The sequence below is a fragment of the Gymnogyps californianus genome, chromosome 1, assembly GCF_018139145.2.
Source record: "Gymnogyps californianus isolate 813 chromosome 1, ASM1813914v2, whole genome shotgun sequence".
Taxonomy (NCBI): domain Eukaryota; kingdom Metazoa; phylum Chordata; class Aves; order Accipitriformes; family Cathartidae; genus Gymnogyps; species Gymnogyps californianus.
Window position 1 is genome coordinate 144490424 of NC_059471.1, and position 21477 is coordinate 144511900.

At 36.4% G+C, this 21477-nt stretch overlaps 1 protein-coding gene across 1 annotated transcript in view; it reads left to right on the forward strand.

Annotated features, from left to right (window-relative positions):
- The window catches only part of ETNK1 (ethanolamine kinase 1), a 28856-nt gene extending 7599 nt beyond the window's left edge, over positions 1-21257 (forward strand). Inside the window, exons 2-8 of the mRNA XM_050903378.1 lie at positions 4604-4863; positions 5703-5843; positions 7407-7549; positions 14141-14224; positions 15987-16147; positions 18626-18699; positions 19898-21257. Coding sequence (XP_050759335.1) covers positions 4604-4863; positions 5703-5843; positions 7407-7549; positions 14141-14224; positions 15987-16147; positions 18626-18699; positions 19898-19970 — 936 coding nt within the window. The 3' untranslated portion in view covers positions 19971-21257. The remainder of the gene's footprint in view (positions 1-4603; positions 4864-5702; positions 5844-7406; positions 7550-14140; positions 14225-15986; positions 16148-18625; positions 18700-19897) is intronic.
- Positions 21258-21477: the final 220 nt, after the last annotated feature.

The window sequence follows — 21477 nt, forward strand, 5'->3', positions numbered from 1 at the left end:
TATGGAAATCGTCTACTCTGAATAATGTTATTAGGAAAGTAAGCAAACCCTTCTGCCTTTTTAAGAAGCAATAACTAAAATGCTCCTGGGTGTAAATAATTACTTATAGCAGCATGTTACAAATAGATGCTAATAAGTAGAGTTCCTAAATTATCAGTTGAGGGAGTCCAATTTCCTTGTTGTAGATTTCTTTTTATTAACACTAATGAGACTTGTTTTAAGGAGGTAATAGACGTGTGCAGTATGACAAAGCTGTACAGTGGCCAGAAGTTTCTGTTTAACAGCATATGCAAGTCAAATTCTTACTGTTTCTTTGCATCAGCACTACTTAACCTCTGTTTTTTTTTGCAGTATCACTGTTTCTGATGACCTGAGAGCCTTGTCTTTTTCGTAGTACAATTCTGTATGGAGAGAAAGGCAAGCTTCATTAGAGGATTGTTTTATAAGAAGTAGAAAAAGGCAGCACAAGTTCCAGTGATTTGAAATAGTGCTGTTGTATGTTGGGAATTATTGCCTATTTTGTTTGCCACCTTTGCCATTCGATAAAGACAATAGACTTCTTTTTCTTCAGAGAGGGTAGTGAATTTTATACTTACTGGTTTTGATCCTTCTTAGTTCAACAGAACTTTCACTTTTCTTTTGGCCCTGCAATGACAGGGTAAGAGCGACAGGATAACAGCTTCTTCTCATGCTACATTTCAGAAGTTTTCATTTAAGTATGGCAGACGAGGTACTTTGACTTGATTGACAGCTCAACACAAATCACTTCTGCAAAGTGCTCTTCAAACTTTTTAACGAGTTAAATCTGGTTTTATGCTAAAATGTATGAGAATCAGTAGTTCTACATTGATTTGCCATATTAGAGTGCTGTGTGTTCTTGGCTCCCCAGTATGAGAAAGATACAGGCTCACTGGAGCAAGTCTAGCAAAGGGACATGAAGATGATTGAGGGACTGGAGCATCTTTCATTTGAGGAGAGGCTGTTTAGCCTGGAAAAAAGAGGGCTTGCAGGGATCTTGCCAATATGTATAAATACCTGATGGGAGGGAATGAAGAAGAGGGAGCCAGACTCTTCTCAGTGACAGACAAGGCAATAGGCACAAAATAAAATACATGTGAAATTCCATCTGAACACAAGAAAACACTTTTTTTACTGTGAGGGTGGTCAAACACTGGAACAGGTTGCCCAGACAGGTTGTAGAGTCTCCAGAATTCCTGGAGATTTCACTGGACACAGTCCTGGGCAACCAGCTCTAGTTGGCCCTCCTTGAGCAGGGAGGTTGAACTAGATGATCACAGGAGGTCCCTTCTGATCTAAATAGTTCTGTGACAATACACTTACAAGGGGGAAGGTTATGAATGAATATGTTATAATATAAAGGTATAATTTGTGATTTACAAGCCATACTTGAAATGCATTTAAGTACTGCCTGTTCAAATTAGGTAACGCTGCTCAGGTACATCATCCTTTTGATATAGCATGTGCATTGTTGCAACAATATGCTTGTGTACATAAAGAAAACTTAAAACATCTATGTAAGTGTCAAGCAAAAGAATTAGGATAGTGTTAGAGTACAGTTGTATTCTTTTAGATGTGAAAACCAGTATCTATGGTGCTAAATGGTATAGTTTTCTTAGTTGCACTGATTAACATTGTAACATTTAGTTGCTATGATGACTGTTTAAGACAAGATTCTTCATTGCTTGTCTCCTATTCTGAGTTATTAAAATAATAGCTAGTGATAATATGTGTCCATAAATTGTGAAGTCTTAATTTTGAGTCACTCAGGGAGGCTTTGTAAGCAGGTTTGTTGGAATTTATGGTTACCCCGTGTAGATGAAAGGTATATGATTTGCTGAACCTACTTCTGCAAGATTGAGTGTTCGTAACTGTTTAAGAACGGAGTACCTTTGTAACCTCTGCTATTCTGCATCTTTCCTCAGGAACTTGAGCTATTTATTGTTATTTGGGATGACAACTAAAGCTTCCCCAGTCCTTTTCTGCATTTATTGATGAGTTTGTTCACCTCATCACATTAGGGGTACTGAGGAAAGCAAGGCATGATAGCTAAAACACAGCATCTTCCACTGTGAAAGTCTTGTCTTCCTAAATGGGGAGACTTGATCCAATTTCAGAATTTTTTTCTTTAGGAATTAAAAAAATTGCTCCTAATGCTTGATTTCTCTAAACTCCTGAGATTTGGAAATAAGCTGTTACTTGTGTTTGAATGATACTACTTTACCTTTCAAAATAAAGGCTACCTCTTGGAAGGGGGGAAAAAAAAGAAGTCAAAGTTTCTGAATCCTGTTTTGCTTTTAAAAAAACCAAAACAACCAAAACCCACAACAAAAAAAACCCCACCCAAACTGTCCAAGGTTCTAAGGAATGATGATGCCTGTACAGAAGTTGCCTGTTGTTGATGTGTATTTTTAATAAAAGTACTTTTTCATTAAATACTAAGCTTTAGTATAAGGTCTGAAATGCAACAGACCGCTCCATTTGTCAGTATTTTTGTTCTGGGCCTGACTTGGGGCTTGAGGGAGAAGACATGCGGGAGGATGTGTGAATGGACATCAGTAAATAAGGAATTCAAACTTGTCATTGGACGCTTAGTATTTTGATAAATGGGTTTCATTTTTCAGCCAATTTTCTGACTCCTATTACAATTAGGAATTAAAAAAAAAACCTATCCAAGGTCTTCAGATTGCCTTTAAGTAAAAGCTGCTTGCAGCTTCAAGGACCTGCATAGTTTGAAAAAGTTCTAATAAAGCTGATCACACCGTATCTCCGTTTGTCTCTTGTGCATATGCCAGAAGAGTTAACTAAATGAGAATTAATGATGAAAGCACTTCCTAAAGAAAGGTGTTCAGTTAAACTTGCAGGTTGTCCACCCAAGGGAAAATTGTGTATGTCTAACTGTCTGTTAACCAACTTGAAGCTACTCCTTGCTGCTTGCTTGCTTTAGTGCAAGGTCCTGAAAGGAGGTTTTGTGCTTTGTGGGAGGGTTTATTCTTTTTTAATTAAGTTTTAATTAGGGTTTTGGAGGCAACAGAGTGGGAGAAGAGGCATGACTATAAACACTAACAAAAATTGTACTTAAATATAAATTACAGTTGCTGTGAGAACCTTGACTTTAAATTGTTTACTTCTTGTGTTTAAGACTGCAGGAAACTTTTCAGTAGTTATGAAAACATTGGTGTTCTTGCTTATGATGTTGCTTGTCACCTGAGAATGTTAATGGCTTGTCCTTCAGTCACTTACCTAACAGCTAGAGTTAATATGGGTAGTACTCATCTAGCAAGTTCTTAAGCATTCAGTCTGAGTTGACAGAGTGCGAAGAGTTTGAAAGTGCCAAGCATCTGTTTTCTGAGCTGTAAAACTGTCCTGGATTGTAGGAGATTAAGAGCTGCTGTGGCCCTCTTGCAGGCACTGAGCAGGATTTCAAATGCTTGACTACATGCAACTGGGTACATGCAGCCCAGTAACTCAGGATCTAGTCTGCTTGTCAGGTAGCATCTGAAAGAGTTCAGCCTGTATAATGACTATTTTAGGTCTCATCATCAAATGTGAAAGGAGAAGCAGCAGTTAAGGAGTGGGGTGTTTTTTTGGTCTGTCCCTTCCCCCCCCCCCCTCTTTCCATAGCTGAAAACTTGTAGTATCCATACCTCCATCATTATTTGAAAGACAGTGAGTAGGTTGTCATTAGATGTAAACAAAATGCCCAAATAATGCTCTTACTTATTTTTGTAGAAAGTTACTTGCTTCATCTTCAGTATGTTCAGGCATCAGTGACTAGACTGGTCAAAGTCTAATAAATTGCAGGGCTTTAATAATTGCATTTATATACATCTTAATGATAAGGACTTAAAATGCTTTTTTCATCTTTTAAATGGTGTGTACCAGTTATGAAGTAAAATGGGAGGATGTCAGAAGCTTTTAAATTTGGAATGGTACTTGAGGCTGAAGGCTAGGGTCTTGAATTTTAAGTACTGTCTCGAATTTGTAGAGGAGCCAAAGTGACTTTAGGAATTGTTCTCAATCAGTAAAACCTCAAGGATAGTGGGAAGATGATAACCACCGAACTTGAACTGTTTCTCACCTGAATTTTGTTTTTTAAAAGGAGTAGTTTAGAACTGCAGGAGTATCTTTTTACTAGTTGTGCACTGATCAACAAATACTGAAATTCTGAAGTGCATCAAAATTGTTTTTGTTTTCGTGCTGCCTGTATTTGTGACTACTTTCGTAGTGGTTTAGGATTGCTGCCTTGTTGGGGCTTTGATTTCAGCCATTTTAATCCATCAGTTTCAGAGTGGTGATGTGGAAACTCATTTTACAATATTGAGCTTTCAGTTGTTGTCTTTTACATGTAGTATTTCTGTAGTTCACTGTAGCATGTTTCCACATTTTCCTCTTCTCTTCATGTGTTACTGGTAAAAATCCTTGCAATTTTCTTCATGATTTTCCTGTATCTTAAAGATTTATTTTGTTAATGCTCAATCTAGTAAACATTTGTGTTTTGTGAGCTAAAGAATAACCCTGCAGTTTTTTCCTGCACGTTGAAAATGCAGACCTGAGTTGTTTATGCATTATTTTTACTTTTCAGCTGTTCACCGATGGGATCACCAATAAATTAATTGGCTGCTACGTGGGTGACATAACAGATGATGTCGTTCTAGTTAGGATCTATGGAAATAAGACCGAGCTCTTAGTAGATCGAGATGAGGAAGTGAAGAGTTTCCGCGTGTTGCAGGCCCATGGCTGTGCACCTCAACTATACTGTACTTTCAATAATGGCCTGTGCTACGAGTTCATGCAGGGAGAAGCACTGGATCCAGAGCATGTATGCAATCCAGATATTTTCAGGTAAGCTTTTTATTTTTTTTATTATGTCATTATTCAAGTTCTGTGATGCATTATGCCGTTCTGTCAGGCCCAAAGGATCTCAAGCTTAGTTTATGAGCAGGCAGAAAAGAAATATTTCTATAAGCTTGCACTAAATTAATGTTCACACTCTTGACAGCTCACTGTCCTCTATCTTAGTTATCATGGTATTTCAGTGCTGAACAAATGATCCTTGCTGCCTCCCCAGAAGACTATATACTCATTAGAGGTCTGCTTATTGTGAGTATTTAACACTTGCACATTGCCATTAGGGAGATTATTTAACATGATGGAGTTGTAGGGGGCTGGACTTGATTAAAGCAAGTACTCCTAGCTAAACTTTTGTATTAGAAAAATATATTCCCTTTGTGAATAGGTTCAAGGTAGTTTAAAAAATTATGTCTCAATGGAAGACTATTAGCAGTGAACAGAAAGTGCTAATGTCTTTAAGAGTTTCGCTTTTCATGTATGCACTGAAAGTATTTGCCTAACAATAGCAGCTAATTTGAGTCAACTCTTCTAAAGATAAGCAAGTTGAAGAGTAGACTGTGAATACAGGTGAAATATGCATGCTGTAACTGAACTCCAATCCCTCCCGCCTCCCCTCCCTGAAGTAGTGTTGCTAACGACCTTTTGAGTCTTGAAAGATGCTACCCTATAGCTGTGCTGCTCTTGTTCAAACCCTCTTTGGATTCCCTTGCTGCATTTTTTACAATTTTCCAGTTAAATATATTGTAGTTGTCTTCTATTGTTGCTAGGAAAAATGATAAAGACTGTCAGATATACATTAAATAAAACATTAATTTAAACTTTTTTTTTAGACTCATTGCCAGACAGCTTGCTAAAATCCATACTATTCATGCACACAATGGATGGATCCCTAAATCTAATCTGTGGCTGAAGATGGGGAAATACTTCTCTCTCATACCCACAGAATTTGCAGATGAGGAAGTAAATAAAAGGTAGATATTTCATTTGTGCTTTCCTGACTTCCCATTCTTTCCGGTTGAGGGGTAGAAGAATATTTAAAAAAATAGGTTTGTGTTACCACATAATGTTAAGTTTGTAAAATTTTGAGTTTTGTCCTACTGTTGTATACTGAAGTAGCTGTGTATATGTCAAATATGATAAGGAGAGTCTTTTAATTCATTTGGTATATTGTGTATATATACATATAGCTCTTGGTTTGATTGGACACTTAAATGATGGTAGTTTTCTTTACTCTTTTTAAAGAACCAAGGTCAAGTCATGTACTACTTCTGGTAGTTCTCAACGGTTTTTAAGAGAACCATCAGTCTCAAATTGAGACCTGTGTTCTGGGGTGAATACTAAAAGCATGTTTCCTGGGGTTGCAGGAGTACTGCTTGTTCTTCATTCTAACCTGCACCTCTTAGCTGTCTTGTATTTGTTCGGTTTATAAATTTGTCCAAAATTGAGTAACATAAAAGTAAAGTTAATGAAAGGCTGTTTTGGGTGATGGGATGAGCTCCCAAAGTGTTTTCCAGAGGAGGAAAAGGTATCCACGCAGTCATTCTAGACCTGTGCTATCATGGAGTATGAAAAATGGTGTCACCTGGGTTTAAGGGTTTAATTACATTTTGTTTTTAGCATCCCAGTACAGCTCTTTAGTTGTAAATCAAACTGTGTTTTTTCTTAGGAGCTTAACAAAATAAGAAAATATTTCCAAAGGGTTCTAGCGTCAGTCACTGGAAGATTGGGATGAGAGGAATGGCAAAACTAGGAGCAGTGTTTAACCTAAATAAAATTTCTGTGCTGTAATCTAAAGCTTGAGTTGAAGACAGTGTTTCTCGGGGAGTGGAGATCAAACTTTTAAGCTAAAGCTGTAATTTGGAAGTGTTTGTACAATATCATCAAACTTCATATCACTCAGGAAACAGATTCCAGCTTAAAAACATTCTTCGTAGAACGTTTTTGAAATCACTGATGCCAGCTGCCCTTCTTGCTGTGTTGTAATTAAAGAATGCTCTAGCAAAGTTGTTTGAATTTTTTTCTTCTACAACATAAAATTCTTAAGAAAACTGAGAACTTGTAGTTAATTGAAAATGTAGAAGATAAAATGACTACTTAAGCATATTTACTGTGACTAGAACTAAAAATTAATGTTTCACTTCCTCTGTATGGATATATATAGTACTTACTGTTGTGTATCCTTCTTGAAGGAAGTAATGTAATGTGAGCAAAAAGTGAATGAAATTCATGCTATAACCCTTTTAATCTTTACTTTAAAAATGTGCAGGATTGTGTTCTAGTCCTGATTTTTGGACTACTGTCATGTTTACAGCACAGATAATCTTCAGAGAATTGGGTTTTTGGGGAGGACAGAGGGAAATAATTCTCATAATTTGACTGCCATTGTACCAGGGGAAAGAGTGTCCTGGTTTGGGAGAAGGTCTCTTGAATTATGTGCAATAAGAATGTAGAGGAAAATAAGTTATTTCATTACAAACACTTGGTATGGAACACAGTACTAAATATTAACTCACAAACTTCTTATACGTGAAAAGGTTTTTAAGTGACATTCCAAGTCCTCAAGTTCTTCAGGAAGAGATGGCCTGGATGAAGGAAAGACTGTCAAATTTAGGATCACCAGTGGTACTCTGTCACAATGACCTGTTGTGTAAGAATATTATTTACAACAAGAAACGAGGTAGGTATTGAACTAAACAGTAAGTAGCGAGTGGCTTTGTTTATGCTGTAGTTGCATTTGCTACATCAGTGGTGTCATTTTACTGACTTGTTCAAGTGAACTCAGTTTAAGACCCAATGTAATGGCAGCGATATCCATGCAAATACCAGATTGCTTAAGTAGCTAATTCTCATCTGTATGTTACTGTACAGAGGAAGAATGTTGGTGTTCCTTGCTTTTCTTTAATGAATTAGTGAATTTGTTAATCCCTAGCCTGCCTGTGTGACTAGGCTTCAAAGTGTGTAATTGTTCATGTTAATTCTATTCCAGTCGTATAAAGCTTTTAGGAAGAAAAAAAAATAAAATATCATACAAGCATAGAAAATAACCTGAAGACATTATCTCCTATAATGTGTATTGTTCTGGTTTGTGATTGTGGGAAGACACTTTGATAATGAAGTAGCTTAGTGATACTTAATTCTGCATTCAGTGACTCAATTTATTTTCTGCATGAGGTACATAGGCATCTTAAAGATTTCTTTTGTAAATACATACTTTATTTAAACAGTTGTAAGCAGTACACGTCTTAGCAAAGATGAATTACTTTTTTGTTTTTATGATAACACATTTAACTCATAATTCATGTTATTAAAGAATGCCTTTATTAAAATCTATAAAGCTTCTGTATAAACCCACAGTTTATTTTATTTCTTGATTTTAGTGGTTTGAGGTTCGGTTACTAAATGAATTAACTAAACAGGATATTAAAAAAGGCAAACTTGTGACACTAAAATGGTCATCGTGCAGTAAAAATGCACAACTTTCCTCCCATTTCAAATATCTGAGCTCAACTGAGTGCAGCAAATTCATCAGATCAAGATTTTATTTTGAAGTGAGGATGACATATTCCTTCTAATAGCTTCATACTTGTTTGTGACAGTTTGATAAGATTGTTGGCATGTAAGCCAAAAGTGTGTGAAGTAAATGACTGTGAATGGAACTGAAGTCTTCTCCATCAGTCATCATTGGTCTTTGACCTTTTAAGCTTACGTGCCTTAAGTTCTAGATAAAAACTAACAAAAACATGCTGGAGTTGGTTCTAGTATGAAAACTGGCTGTGTATGTATAACCAATTTCTCGTCAGATATGCACTGAATGCATGTGAATTGAGAAAATAAAGTCTTTTGGTGGTTTGTATACAAGTTTCCCTCTGAGTAATACCACTTTTGAAGGGAATTGCTAGTACTTCTAGTTATATAGGTATATACATATATAGGTATATATACCTGTACAATGCTATTAACATAATTTTTAAATTCTAAGAATTCAGTACCAAACTTCAGTGGTTTTACTTAGTTTCAGTGATGGGTTATAGTTCTGCTTAAAAAGAGGAGGGGGGGAAAAAAAGCATGGAAGGTATGCAAAAAAATCAGCTTGTGGTCTTACACATATTGGAGTTGTGATATTGTAGTACGGAAAAAAAAAATCTATTTTTACTGTGTGGGTTTTTTCAGTGCTGAAACTACCTTGAGTTTTAGCATTCTAGAACTGACCCATTGAGGTAACAGTAATTTTTATAGTCACTTTTCATGCTAGAACCATGCTGCAAAAAGAATTGGAGGAATTCCTTTAAAAGGTTCGCTATCATGGTCAATAGGCTTGAAGTTCTTACTTTTAAAACAAATGCTATATGCTTTTCTTTTTGTAAACAGAATGGAGGAAAAAACAATGCCAGCACTGCATCACTTATGAGCAATCCTACAATAACGAGTGTGTGAGTGCTTAGTGTTTGGGGACAGGGTGGGGAGGAGGGAGGTATGTAAAGTACTTTGGCTTCAAGCTAGCTGTAAACAGCTGGGGGGGGAAGACTTGGAAATATGAAATAAATATATTTATTAAACTTATGTTTGAATGTTGCACGTGTACTGTGTTGTAAAACTTCTGCAATCTGGGTACAGCAGGTACCATTTTCATAGTAACCAAACCTCAATGCCATCTGTAAAAAGAACATTTGTCATTTGAAAGCTGTTTCTTATAGTATACTTTTTACAGAGTAAAAAATATCAATCTGTCTTAGTACAGTCTTAAGATGAGGAGCGTGATTTTAGAAGTGGAAGCTCAGCTTTAACCGTAAATAAACATGTATTGCTGGAATTCTGTTTAGCAGAGCAAAGCTTTTATTGGTATACAAATAATTTTGCAAGAGCACAAAATAGAATCTTTAAAGATGCGCTGCATTAGAAATGGCATCAAACTGTATGAAGGTAGTTAACAGCTTTGGTGATGCTGTACTCTTACTAAATTTACTGTTCCATCTAGAAAGGCTTTGTATCAAAAAGACCTTGGTGACCCTAAACTGGAATTAAAAGAGAGAGAATTGGTGTTCTAGATTAACTACTTTTTTTTTTTTCTTCTCAGTAAAGTTTGTGCAAAGCTGGTAGTGTTTATCTGGCTTTTCAGAAGCTGGCATAAACAAAACAACTCATTGGTTTTAGAAACACTGTATTTATCACGTTGTTTGTGGATGCTTAATTTGCACATTTACTAGGCACAAGGTGGGTGCATGTATGTGTTTAAGCTACAGATGATCAACAGATACTAGGACTCCTGTCCAATGCAGTTAGAATGATTATGGCTTGTCCCAGTGCTTTGCTTTAGACTTGTCTTCTGCATTAAATTCATGTTAAGTTTTCAGACTTGAAAGAAAAATCATAGTTGTGCCACATACTGCTTTTAAGAAGAATCAGTCTCATGTCCTTAGATTTTATTTATGAGACTGGAATAGCATGTTGAGTGCTAGCTTCATTTAATGGAGTTTCACTCATCTGATTTGAATTTGTTCATGCTGTGGCTGAGAGAACTCTGCCTCTTGCTGTTTTGTTAATGTCCGTTTTCAGTCACTCAGGATATGAAAATTTGCAAGTGTTACTTTACATAACTTATAATTATCAGTGGCATCTGCTCTTTGAAGGATATAACTCAGAGCTTCATGTTGCTTTTAATTACAATTTGGACATCAAGATAGTCAAAATATGCTTGATGCTTGGTACTGCTTTATAGACCTTGTGTTCTGATGCTCTTAAAGTTTGGTTGTTTTTTTTTTTCCAACGTGACCTGGGAGTTTCCAAAAATACCTGATGTTTTAAGAGTATTCAAATACTTGCTATTCAGTAAGACCAAGTATCAGTATTCTTTTGTCTGTATCTATATGTGCTCTTTTTGAATGTATTAAAATCACCTGTCAGGAAGTTAAGTGTGTAGGTAGATAGCTAGTTTTGTTCTGTTTATTCCCTCTGCCTACCCAATGTTTTCTATGATCTTTGGTAGGAGTCTGTGGGTGCTCAGTGCTTCTGAAGACTGAGGTATGTTTAAGGCTTCTGGTTTTGACCTAAAAACATATTTTGTTTTGCAAAGCTATATTGGGTATTTATAGCTAAAATTATTTTTTGGGTATATGACCCGTTTGTGAATTTTCAGGTATGTTCATAGCATAGATCATTGTCTTTACTGAAGCTGTCTTCTAGGGCCTCAGTGGCTCACCTGACGAGCAGGATGGGATGGAACTCAGGATACATCATTCTGCTGTGGTAACTACAGCTAGGACTTGCACATCGAAAGTGCTTACCTGATTAAACCATTAAAAGTGCTTACCTGATTAAACCATTAAAAGTGAAGAGCAGCTAGAAAGAGAGGTGTCATCACCCTCCTACCTTTCAGTTCCCTGAGGAGATCGAGCAGATGCTCTATTGACTACTACTTGATCTATTTAAAAAAATAATTTCTGGTGTATGGAACACAACATATATTCCATTTTGTATCTTGATGTGGTTTTCGTAGATTACATTGCATGTTGCCTACACTAGGAGACCCCTGGAAGAAAGGAATGTGTTTCAACTTGAAATATTCAATACTCTCAATATCTCTATTCCTGTTCATAACAGTAGCTTCTCCAGAGAGATGACAGAGCTTAGTTTTAAATCATGTCTCACTTCAATAAAATACGAATGTGCTTAGACTAGTGTTTCTTGTTGGTCTGGCTGCTCCCAGTGAGATCAGGGGGATGTACAAATTCTTTGTACTTATTAGAAACCTCAGAACAAAAGCTAGCTGCTTAATTACTAATGTAAGCCATATCTTTTAGAAGTGGCTTTCCTGTATGAACTGCAGTAAATCTTAAAAGTAACTTACAATAATATGGATATTTAAACAATTAATGCAAAGTTTCTTCTGCTTCTTCTAAAACAAGGTAGCTGGGACGTGTATGCATTATGCATTTATGAAGTGGCAAACTTAAAGTTTTTGCTTTCTTTCAGTTTCACAGAAAGAACTGTGCATCTTTATTTTGAGCCTTCATGCAAAAATTAAATTTAAGGTTGAGTTCCACAGTAGCATGAGTTTGAAAGAGATCAGTAAAAATGCAGGACTTTTTCACTTTGAACTTTTGTCTTATCAAATGTGAGTTTGGCAAATTTTCTTCATCTGCTACAGATTAGGTATGCCATTGTTGCTGCTTTGTGGTGCCATGCACCGTGCTACTTGTGCACTGACTGAAGGTTTATCACATCACTTGTTCACATGCATTTCCCCATAGGAGCAGCCTCACCTGTATCTTGTTAGATTCAATTTCTTATTGTATGTAATAATATTTATATCTGGAAGTAAGTTTTAAATGTTAGCTGTACTTAAAAATGCATAAGAGCACGTAGGTATGTTCAAGATGAAATTTGCACATGAAAAATTTAAAGTATTTCTTATGTTGATATTTTGCAAGCAGACTTTTACCTGCTGTGTTTGTATTTTATGTGAGGGAGGAAGAAAACCTCTAAATACAAGCAGTATTAAATCTTTGAGAGGATGGAGGGGTTCATGAGATCAGTTGTGCAGCAGAATATTAACCAGGGTTGGGCTGTGCATTTTGATTGGCTTGTAATTTACAGGTGTTTCTTTTTAAAAGTAGTAGTAAAGAACTGGTGGGAAGCACAAGTGTATGAATCTGCCAGTCAAGCAGTGGCAAAGTTAATCTATGACAATATTAGAAGATCGTGGCTGCAGCTGCTGTAAAATTTGTTGTCCCTCCAGAGTTCTAGGGAACGTCAATTTTCCGTTGCCAACAAGATTTTGCTGGGAGGAGCTTGCCACTTTGCAGGCCACTTTCATGTTGGTTTGTTAGAGCCTAAAAGGTTTAACCTCATAACCTTGGTAAGCAGTCCTCTCTTTCTGTGAAAGTAAGGGTAAACTCTGACTTGGAGGATTGTGACTAAGTGATTTTGTTTGTGTTATGGGGTTTAACTTCCGTTATAAGTGCTTAGACAAGAAGATTTATCCATCTGGAAAACATTACTGTGTTAGTATTTCAAATATGGTAAAGATGAACTGCATAGGAAGGAACACTTCTAACAAAGTTGTTCTATGATAACTTGGTTCTATTGTATTTGATATGTGCGATATCTGTAAATCTTAAGGAGACAGTATATTAGACACTTAAAATCCTTAGTCTAGGAAATACGTAACATATTTTACTATTCTTGATTTTTTTTTTTTTTGTTGTTCTGGTAGTTAGCATTAGTATCTGTAAGATGTTTTAAGTCATGCTATGAAGATTGTTCATTGTAATAGAAGGAGTATGTTTTTATCGAGTAAATATGCAGCTAGTCTTCAAAAGAATGGGATCAGAAGGGTGCAACTGTGAAAATTACCCATTTCAGCATAGCAGTGGGAAATGTAAGGTTTTACATTTTAATGTTGTAGTGCAAACAGCTCTTAACCCATTGCTTCCTTCTCTGAGGTTTTTAGTAATTTTGTTGGTTTCCCTTAAAATACAAGAGCTCTAGTCTTACCTAATCCATCTTGTTAATGTTTTGACTATTTGATGTGGTGTAGACATTCTTGAGCAGCTTCAATGCTGTATTACCTTGAGTGAAGCATTTTCCCCGGCTTCACTATAGGTAAATGTAATTTGGAAACATTTGGGGCTGTGTTTGATGCTTTATCAGTCCTCGTTTACATAACACTACATAGTTTCATAGTTTTGAGGACTTGAGGATTGTCTGACAGTTTCTTGAGACTAGTTTAAGCCAGCTAAAAAAAGCAACAATTAAGAATAGTCTTGCTTTGTAAGTGTGGTTGGAGAAAGCAGGAAATACCAACATGTTAAAGGAAATATCAACATGTTGCAATGTGTTAGTCCACTGTGGTTGCATACTTGTGTGAGAATAAACAGGACTCTTCTTTAAGTCAGGGAAAAATTGATCTATTTCTACGTAAAATTTAAATACAGGATCCTCTACTGTATTTCTTATTTTGAAGGTAAGGGATGCCCTCATGTGGTAGAAGTTAAAATAGAAATTCTGCTATTCAGAGTTTAAAGGTAGAGAATTGTAAGCTCCAAGTAATTATTTAAGAACTTTCTTGAATGAATATTCAAGGGAATATCATATCATAAAAATCACAGCCTTACCCTGGAATGTCCGAGTGCACACAACTGGGCACAAGTAAGATGGGTGTGTGGTTTTGTTTTGTTTTTCCCCCAAAACTTCAAAGGACACCAAAGGATTAGGGTTGTGACTTCATTTGATATGGACTCTGATGTTGCTGCTGTTATGTCTCACATAGGTGATGTGCAGTTCATAGACTATGAGTACTCTGGATACAACTACCTGGCTTATGACATTGGAAATCACTTCAATGAATTTGCAGGTAAAAATTGGATTTCTGAGGTAAAGGTAAACTGGTTTTATAAAAAAAAAAAAAAAAAACAAACAAAAAAACACCCTCATTCTTGCACATTCTGTTTTTCTGTGTCTGTCTATCTAGATACATGTATATAGCTGTTCATCTGATGGTATCAAAATGTGTTGATGTCTTGTCTTGCAGGCCAGTTATGCCTACCCTTTGCAGCTCTGCTAACCCAGAAATGAGAACATCATGTCCTAAGTTTTGGTAGAGTTAGATAAATACAGAACTCACAGCTTTCACAGTATTCTTCTGTGAAATTGCACAGCAGAGACAACCCACTGTAATGAAATACTGCAGATATATCTTTTACAGCATAGGTATATATTGAGAATATGCTGTGTGGTTCCACAGTGGCAAATGGCAGGCTTATGTGGTTTTTTGGTGGCTTTGAATGTGTGTGCAAAGTACTTGCCCTTGAGTCATGTCCTGAAATGAGAAGTAAAGGCTAAGACTGTGTGATAGGAATAAGGTGGGATTTTAGGAATAAGGTGTTGGTAGATTCATTCATTAACTAGTTAAAATTTTTCCAGTGAATGCCCATTCCATTTACTCCATCAGAGAGAAATAACCTTGAGTGTATGCTGTGTTATTTCAGAAGATGGGGCAACAGGAAAAACCTGTATAATGATTAGTACAGATGGAAAGTGCAGTATGGTGAAATTAGGAGCCTTAATCTACCAGTCGTTTCACAAACTGAATGTTAAGTCTAGATAACTTAAAAAATTCGGAGTGTGTACTTGGTAATTTAAGTTATATACGTGGTAATTTAAGTATTTGGGAAGCAAGTTAAATTCTTACAAAATGTATTTGAGAGCTTTTGATTTTTCATCTGGCACTTCTCAGAGTCTGACTACATCTTTAAGGAGCTAAGTACAGTAAGAAGACTAAATGCACAAATACATTTTTTTGCCTATGAAGAACAGTTGTGCTTCACCTCTGCTATTGTCTATCCATCCAGTAAAAATCTGTTTTGTGTGTGGGGTTTTTTTTAAAGATAAATTTGAGTGGATCTAACACAGGAAAGAGTTTTTAGGTGCTAGAGGATTGCACTGTTCATAAAGTAAGACTTAAGGAGAATTCCCAAAGCCTCTGAGCATCACAGCTAGGGGGAGTGAACCGTGATCCAGGTTTGGGACTCCTGGCAGACTCTGTATGGCCTGTGACTAAGCATCTCCAGTATAGGAAGAAAAATAGGACAAAAAGAGTGGTTATGGAGATAAGACTTCTAATTCTACCAATACCCTGTGGAGGAGAGAGGTAGACTTCTAATAAATTTTTCTCAAATATGAGCTTAGCTGGTGACAATGTATATGCATATGGATTCAGTTTTGGATATTGTTGCATACAAGTCCCTTTTCATATGAAATGTGTAATATTTGATATGTTTGGGAGGGCTTTTGTTTCATAATGCAAATACTTTCTCTTGAGGCTTCTCTCAAAGCCAAACTTGTTGAATCTCAAAATACAAGTAGAATATGTATGTGGCTGAAAACATTTACAGCATAAATCTTTCTGCTATGTTGAATGCTCTGATTTGTGTGTGAGAAATTCTTGCCAACATGTAACTGATACAGTCAGGTCAAAGTAAAAACACTGATATTTGTCCACATCAATTTGTGCGTGTGTGTTGGGGGTGGGGAGGGGGGAAGTAGTCCAGTAACGTGATTCTAATGGTCTTTTTAGACACCGTAAGGTTCTAACAGGTATTTTTTTCTTTTTCTAGGAGTTAATGAGGTAGACTACAGCCTTTATCCTAACAGAAAATTACAGGAACAATGGCTGAGATCTTACCTTGAGGCCTACAAAGAGTATAAAGGATTTGGCACAGAAGTCAGTGAAAAAGAAGTTGAAGTTCTATATGTCCAAGTCAATCAGTTTGCACTGGTAAATAACAAACACTTGGTTAGAATATATTAGATGCTGTAGAGAAGCCTGCTACTCTATGGACAAATGTAATTGCCAGTTTCTTACTCTGAGTGCTGTGGCATGTAAAGAAAAACTTCCTTAGCCTGTTCTGTGAAAACCTTCTGCTATGTTGTGTGCTAAATTCTCTGTAGAATATTCCTAGTGAAAGAGGCACTGACCATTCAGAAAATGAGATGAGCTTTTAGCGAGTATTTCTATTGGCTGTTTATTGGTCTGGCAAATTCCTGAGTTGGCTAGAGCTTATGGTGGGTCTGTGTTGAACTTTTTCTTGGAATGGTAAGAAGACAGAAGAGCAAGGTAGTGCTTCGTAAAGACCTATAAATCTTCTGACTTTAAAAGCCTTTTTAAAATAAGATGATAAAATTTGTTAGCATAAAACTGGGTTACTTTGATTTTTTAAATTTTTTTTTTTTTTTTTTTTACAGATAGAGTTTTTCACTCTAGAGTCTTTCAGTACTACCTTAACTCTTTCCTTGCTTGCAGTGTCTTGGCAAGCAGGGAGTTGCTTTCAGATTTGGTTTTGGTCACTTAGTGGTTTAAATTGTAGCAAAGTGCACATGTAGTCTCCTGTGGTTCCCCCAAAGTTCTGCCTTTCTGTAGAGTGTGAGGGCTGGCTGTGCGAGTCTGCTCCCTGCTCCTCCTGTATCTTGTGCGTTATAAGCTGCGTCCTGTCTGTCAGTTTGTGTTTTGCAGACTTTGGATGTAAAAGCTTCACTCCTTTGTTCTTTCCCTTTGAAAGGATGGAGCATGTTCAATTTTGATCTGGCTTTGGTGCCTTGTCCTTCAGGGTAAAAAACCACATCAAGTGTAATTCGTGGAGGTAGAATAGGAAGTCAAATAGGTGTGGCATTGAGTATTTGAATGTCCCAATTATGTATACTGTTAGAAGCAGTTTGAAGATGTCTCTTTTTCCCCAAGCTTTATCTCTGTGATTTCTGAAGATACTTTACAGGTTCGCATTATTTTTGTTACGTTTTCTGACTAGGCCTGATCTTGTTTTCCTGCCACATCTCCAGGCAAATGTTACAGCAAAAGTGCCTTTTACCCAATAGCTAGATAACTTTATTTTGCTTTCTCCTGAAGAATAATATGCCAAACTATTTGTAGGAGGGCTAAGGCTAAGAAGCCAGTTTGGCCTTATTTCAGTCCTCTTTCTGACTAATCTAAGCACACCTACAGTTCACATTCTAGGAAGATGATTATTAAACAAGCCCTTAAAAATACCAGCTTGTTTGGTGTTATTCTTTTAAAATCTGTTATCGACTGTTACTGTTAAATTCAGCTGTCCCATTCATTTAGGAACGTTAGATCTGCAATTAAGTAGGCTGGTGGTCTGTTTTAAAATATATAGCATTGTTATGTCAGTTTTAAACTGTGGTCATACTAATGTTTAAGAGGATAGAGTTCTGTTTAGAGAACAGCTCAAGACCCGCCTATAGACCACACATGATGCACAAATACTGCCAAACACTCTTGTGTCAGTTAGCGTGGGAAGCTTTGTTAAGAGAAAATACAAACTAAAGTTAATGGATGCTGGTGTAAAATGCCAAACTGCTCGCTATCAGGCAAAGTTATCTAAACTAGAGGTACAAGAATGATTCACACGTACATACAGTAGTCGTCATTTTAAGGTGTTTTCAGGCATGTATGCATGCATGTGTCTTCTCCACTTCTAGTGAAGTGTTATATGCAAGCTTCAGGAAGCACTTGTAACCTGTGTGGTCCAGAAATGTCTTCACAAGGAGACCGTCAAGCTCATGGCCATTGCATGTATTTGTTCATTTGAAGTATACTAACAATCATATCATTAATGTAATCCATAGTTTCTAACTGAACGTAGACCTCCAGACTACTTATCTGGACTCATAATGGAAGTAAGTTTGGAACGGATGAGAAATTTGTGTAAATGCTGATGAGTTAGAGGTTTTCTTACATAGCTACAGATCATACCTCTTTGTCCAAGTCAGTAGTGAAAGTGAGTTGTGATTATAATGGCCTAAGGGTTTGTAGTCAAAGATTCAAAAGGAATTTCATACTTGCAGTAGAGTTGAATACATGTAGAAGAAATTAAATATTTAATTAGCAGCAGTAGCAATGAGAGAGTCGTATTTCTGTGCATTTTTTAAACATGGTGTATATAGTTGTACAACAGTCTACGTAATAATAGATGACCTGTTTCATAAATGCAACATTATTTTTCTTGAAAACGACACATGGAGAGTCAGGAAGCCAATGGATTGACTCCTCTGATTGCTGGTAATTAATTCTATAATACTTGTTTACCAATCTCTTTGGTGAAGAGATATCAAATAACTTTATAAAAAGATTGGGTTTTGAGAGTTCTCTTGTAGATTAACTTTTTGTCTCAATGTGAGAATATATTTACATGTTGGACTTTATATAATAATCTTTCACTAATAAATTTTTTTCTTTCAGGCTTCCCACTTCTTTTGGGGATTGTGGGCTCTAATTCAAGCCAAATATTCCACCATTGACTTTGATTTTCTAGGGTAAGTGTGCTTGCTACATATAATCATAGAATGCTTGAGGCTGGAAGGGACCTGTGGGGCCATCTAATCCAACACCCCAGCTGTCAGAAACTGAGGTCTGAGCAACAGACCTGATCTATGTGATCATACTATAACTCTTAATTTTTAAGAAAAACCAAGACGGTAAAAGCTGTTGCTCTGTGCTTTTTGTTGCTGAAAGTTCTCTAAATTAGTATGTGGCCCTGGCCTAAAACACATGGTATAACAAGGCAAGGAACATAACTAGAGGAGTAGATGTTTTTGGGCATTGAGTGTTTTTTGTTGGAGAGACAAAGGCATAAAAGACAAGTTGGTCAGTGTGGTGTACTATCTGTCAGACGCAAGACCTACATTTCCAACTGCAAGAGTCAAGAAATGGGGCTCTTGTACAAAAGAGCTTGTTTACTTCTTATTGCATGGAGTGTTGATCTTGGAAACTCCTAATCTTTTTTAAAGAGTCTTCGTAATGCCAATGAATGTTAAGTTCTGTTTCCTGAGACGCTGGCCAATGGTGTTCTGTTTCAGGTAGATGTATGTCTTTGGCATTTTTTTAAATGGTCTTTCATGGCACCAAGCAGAGGAATTCGTCTCTCTGTTGGGGACTGGGCGAGGTGATAAAATTAATCATTTCACTTGGTAAAAGATCCCACTTCAGAATTTTTTGCACTGATTAAGCCAGTTTACTAGGCTTAGTTGTGTCATTTTGTAAATGAGACAAATGTCAATTTCTTCTTGTGACTAATTATTCTCAAGTAAAGTACTTGTTAGTAACCGCTAGATGGCACAAAAAACCAAGTTAAAGCACAAGTGGTAGAACCCAAAAACTTCTCAGTTTTGAATAAAATGTCATTCTTGCAATGATCAAGATCAGATTTCTCTGGAATTGTAGTTGCCAGTTGTTGGACAGTCTATTAAGAACTATTAAACACGAAAACACCGCCTTTGATAATCCCAGAACAGCATTTATTTTGCAAACTGTAGCGAGCTGGGAGTGGTGTTGAGGAAGTACTGTAATATGGTTGCTCTGTTCTTAATTTCTTCCTTTGGCAGCTGCTAAGGGTCAATGTTGGAAACAGGGTACTGGGATAGGTGGACTTTTGACTTGTCCTACCTAGCATGGCTATTTTCATGTAAGGAGTTATCTGCTCTTAACTTTAAATCCCTCTCTCCCTTTGAATAGGTATGCAATTGTTCGGTTTAACCAGTATTTCAAAATGAAGCTGGAGGTCATGACATTAGCTCTTCCTGAGTAATGAAGAGGAAGAAACTTACCAAGTGGATAGACAACCCCTGAATCTTTTCTGAGAACAGATACTGGAAAAAAGCTAAACATTTGTTGAAGTTCTGTAATGCTCACTTGGTGGTTCTTGCTTTATAAATAATGCCTCTAAACAGTCCTTCAATGTTAAATTTAATATGAAGAGCATACGTACTGCTGTTGATATAAAACGGATTAGAAACTTGCTAAATCTATAAAAAGTTGTAGAAATGGCAATTTAATCCTTCTTTGTAATTTAACATGTGTTGTATGTGAATTATTTATTATAAGTTTAACATGATTCCATTGCTGCTTTCATCAGTTTTTGTAAAAGTTGGGTGCAGACAGTGAAGTTGTTCCAAAGGATTCGTTTAACAACTTATTTTATTGAAGTTGCATTAACTTATATTAAAGAAAACATGGTCAGAGAATATTAACCTTTTAGATGTATACAAGCAAAATGAGTGATAATAGACTCGTGAGATCACCAGTGTGTTGTAACTAGGGAAAAAGGTTAGGATGATCTTTATTTTTTCCCCTCTTTTTTAAAAAAGAAAAAGGTAGCTTTCCATATGATGGTACTTTTCTTTTGTATAAGAATCAACCAGCTTGCTGAAATGATAAATAATGTTTTGACTTTTCCTTCTTGATGCGTTAAGCTGTAGAAATGTGAAAGTTCTGTGGCCATCAGATTCTTTGAGAATACGTACCATCATAGTGTTAGATGGACAATGAACCATCTCTAACTTATGTGGGAAAGCTGCTTGTTTAAGTGTACTTTTAAAGCAAAAGACCTCTATTCCAAATCTATATTCCTTTTTGAAACTTGATTCTAAATTTGAACACTATTCTGGTGTCTATATTTGTGCTTCAGCAGTATATAGCAGAATGGACTATTGAACTGAAGATTAGTGAACAGAGATCCTGTTGCACTGGGGAGCAAGACACTTAGGTTTACAGTTCATGTATTGTTGACATCTTTCTGCTTTGTCATCTTCTAACCTTGGATTCTAGTCTTAAATGCTTGGTCCTGTAGTTGCAGATTCTGGTACGTCTGGTTTTTTTTTCTGTGGCAGCAAATTACTTTTCAAAGTCTCGAGTTTGAAGGATAATATGGAAAAGTATATGACTTGAACAATGGGGCTTTGATCATCACACATTTTCTTATTTCTTAAAGCTATTATACCAAGAATGATCTGGATTACAAAATGTGAATTGAAAAGAAAATGTTTACTTAACAAAACAATGTATAAGTTTGCATGGAAAAGAGGCTTTAAATCTGAAAGGGGGTGGGGGGAATGGGAGGGGAAGAAACCCACAACAGAAGAATAAAACCCAACAATGCAGTGTGGAGTTGGGCCAGCATGTACTCAACTCTGATGATACTCTGAAAAACTTTGCACTTTGGTCACATAAGTGCCCACATGTACAAAGTCTGTGTGTGTGCATGTACACATGCAAACACAAACTTACCTGAAGAGTAAATACTATGGGGAGTCTGT